The sequence below is a fragment of the Microtus ochrogaster genome, unplaced genomic scaffold, assembly GCF_000317375.1.
Source record: "Microtus ochrogaster isolate Prairie Vole_2 unplaced genomic scaffold, MicOch1.0 UNK1, whole genome shotgun sequence".
In the NCBI taxonomy this organism is placed as follows: Eukaryota; Metazoa; Chordata; class Mammalia; order Rodentia; family Cricetidae; genus Microtus; species Microtus ochrogaster.
Genome location: NW_004949099.1, coordinates 36,640,200 through 36,642,616, shown reverse-complemented (window position 1 = coordinate 36,642,616; position 2,417 = coordinate 36,640,200). Strand labels below are relative to the sequence as shown.

At 47.0% G+C, this 2,417-nt stretch overlaps 1 protein-coding gene across 1 annotated transcript in view; it reads right to left on the bottom strand.

Annotated features, from left to right (window-relative positions):
- Nanog (Nanog homeobox) overlaps positions 1-1,756 on the bottom strand; it is a 6,522-nt gene extending 4,766 nt beyond the window's left edge. The window contains exon 1 of the mRNA XM_026788327.1: positions 1,597-1,756. Within this exon, the coding sequence (XP_026644128.1) occupies positions 1,597-1,756 (160 nt within the window). The remainder of the gene's footprint in view (positions 1-1,596) is intronic.
- Between the last annotated feature and the right edge of the window lie 661 nt (positions 1,757-2,417).

The window sequence follows — 2,417 nt, the reverse complement described above, 5'->3', positions numbered from 1 at the left end:
AAAAAAAAAAAAAAATGTCATAAAGAAATCCGTTGTACTGAATGTTATCAAAGGAAATTTCCAAGGTTAAATAAAATCATTTACCATTACCAATGTGCAGCACTGGGTTTATTTAGTCTTCAATATTAAAAGAAAAAGAAAAGAGGCCTGTTTCCAGAGGGTACCGTGACTGTGGTTCCTTCTGCTGGCACAAAAGCCAGGCTGGTGGTGCGTGCCTTTAATCCTAGCACTCGGGAGACAGGTGGAGCTCAGCGAGTTTGAGGTCAGCCTGGTCTACAGAGCAAGCTCCAGAACAGGCTCCAAAGCTACCAAAGCAACAGAGAAACCCTATTTTGAAACCCTACCCCATCCCAAAACAAAAACAGTCAGCCATTTAAATTATCGATACGATAATTATCAATACGAGGGCAAAATTCCAATGAACAAATGACTTTGTTTCTCTCCTTCTTGACCCTCTAGGTCTTCAGCTGGGTTTTGCTTTTGTTTTTTTAAAACAAAGTCCCCAATTTCCCTCCCCTACTGCTAGGTTTTTAGTTGTGTGCCACAAGGCCAAGCATTTTGTTGTTCTTCTGAGACTCGAAGGGTTGAACCCAGAACCACCACCCAGCTTTGCCCCAGCATTCCCTAGCTATAGCACCCTGGATGACGCACTGCTCAGCTGCTCAACCCTGACTACGCAGTCTAGAAGTGAAGCAAGCCCCTGGCAGTGCTGAAGCATGCACGGGCAGCCTGTTTCTATTGGGCTTCACGGTCTGAGTTGAGGATGACGGACTACTGGTTTCTTCCTCACACAGGCCTTAAAGCAGTACTGGCACTAGAGACATTCACCAAACACACATCTGGAATTTGCTTGCAAAGGAGGTCCCCCACCCCCAACCCTCCACTGGCTCATCCCCCAACCCAGCACTCTGCCACAACAAAATCACCAACCAAATAACAAATATTAAACCCAAAGCTCAGAAAAGAGGTGACAGTGGTCATTGGCCTGGGTGTGTTGTTGTAATAGGGTCTGCATATACTGCGCGCGCGCGCGTGCGCGCGCACACACACACACACACACACACACACACACACACACACACACACACACTGTAGCAGTCCTGGGTGGAATCTGCCCAGACCTTAGCCCCAGCGGCCCAGTAGGAGGAACTGAGGTTTAGTTGGGGTGCTCACAAGTGCAAGGCTGCTAAGAGACACTCACATTCCCTCCCAAGGTTGAGAGAAAAGTCAACCACTTCTTCAGGAAAAAGAAGCCATTTGGATACACTGCAAGCTAATTGTACACGGAAAACCGGGTACTCGTCACTGAGTTGGGGTGTTAGGTCTCCCAGCTGCTGAGAACACCACCCACAACACCTGATGCCCAGCACTGTTAAGATGAATCACCTTGCTAAATTATTGCAACACATTTGTCTCCAAAGAGCCTAAATAAGAGCCTCGAATTGCTGTCAACAGCAACACTCCAAAGAGGGGTGTCCAGAAGGCTGATAATAACACCTGACCATGGACTACAATTCATAAAGAGGCGATAACCCTTCATCCCGTTTCTTCCTTCTCTTCCCCTCATTAATTCGGTTCTTGGGGGACTGAACTTACCGTTCTCTTTTTGGAGTTTCTCAGCAACAGATACTTGAAAGCAAGAATTGTTCTCCTCAGGATCGTGAACTTCAGGCATTGGTGACAAGTCTCCATCATTCACCGCTTCTGCTTCGTCACAACAAGGCAGACTGTGGGGACCAGGGGGATCCACCTTCATGTCAGCCAGAAATCAGTAGGGGGAAAAAGAAAGAAAAAGAAAAAAGAAAAGAATCAGGCACTTTTTTTTAAAAAAAAAAAAGGCGTTTAACAAGGCTCAGACTCTAAGGCTCAATATTGAAGGGGGAAAGATCTTAGAAACAAAAAAATCAATACGTTCCGAGTAATATTATCAAGAGACCAGAAGGAAGCAAGCCTCAGTCTACCCAGCAAGAAAGCAAGAGACAAGCTCGGCCTCGTAGAAGGCCGACAGTTCAAGGCTCTAAATTTAAAAGGTGGTAGATTCCAGTGTCCTGGCTCACTCCTCCCCCTCAGACCCCTTTTCTCCGCCCACCCCCTCGCCTCCTGCCTCCTCCACCCCAGCACCCACGCCCCACCATCCCTGTGAATTCACAGTTAATACCACCTGCGAGGTTCACCAAGGACATTGTAATGCAAAGGAAGCTGCAGAGTGACCCAGACAGAGGCGGGAAGGGAAAAAGGAATGGGGCCACCTAATCTAGAGACACACACACACACACACACACACACACACACACACACACAAAAACAAAAAAGGAAAGAAAGAAAGAAAGAAAGAAAGAAAGAAAGGAGAAAAAAGCTTTTGTGGCTTTACTATATCCCACCGTTAAACCGTGGCTGCACCCCCATCCCTGGATGTC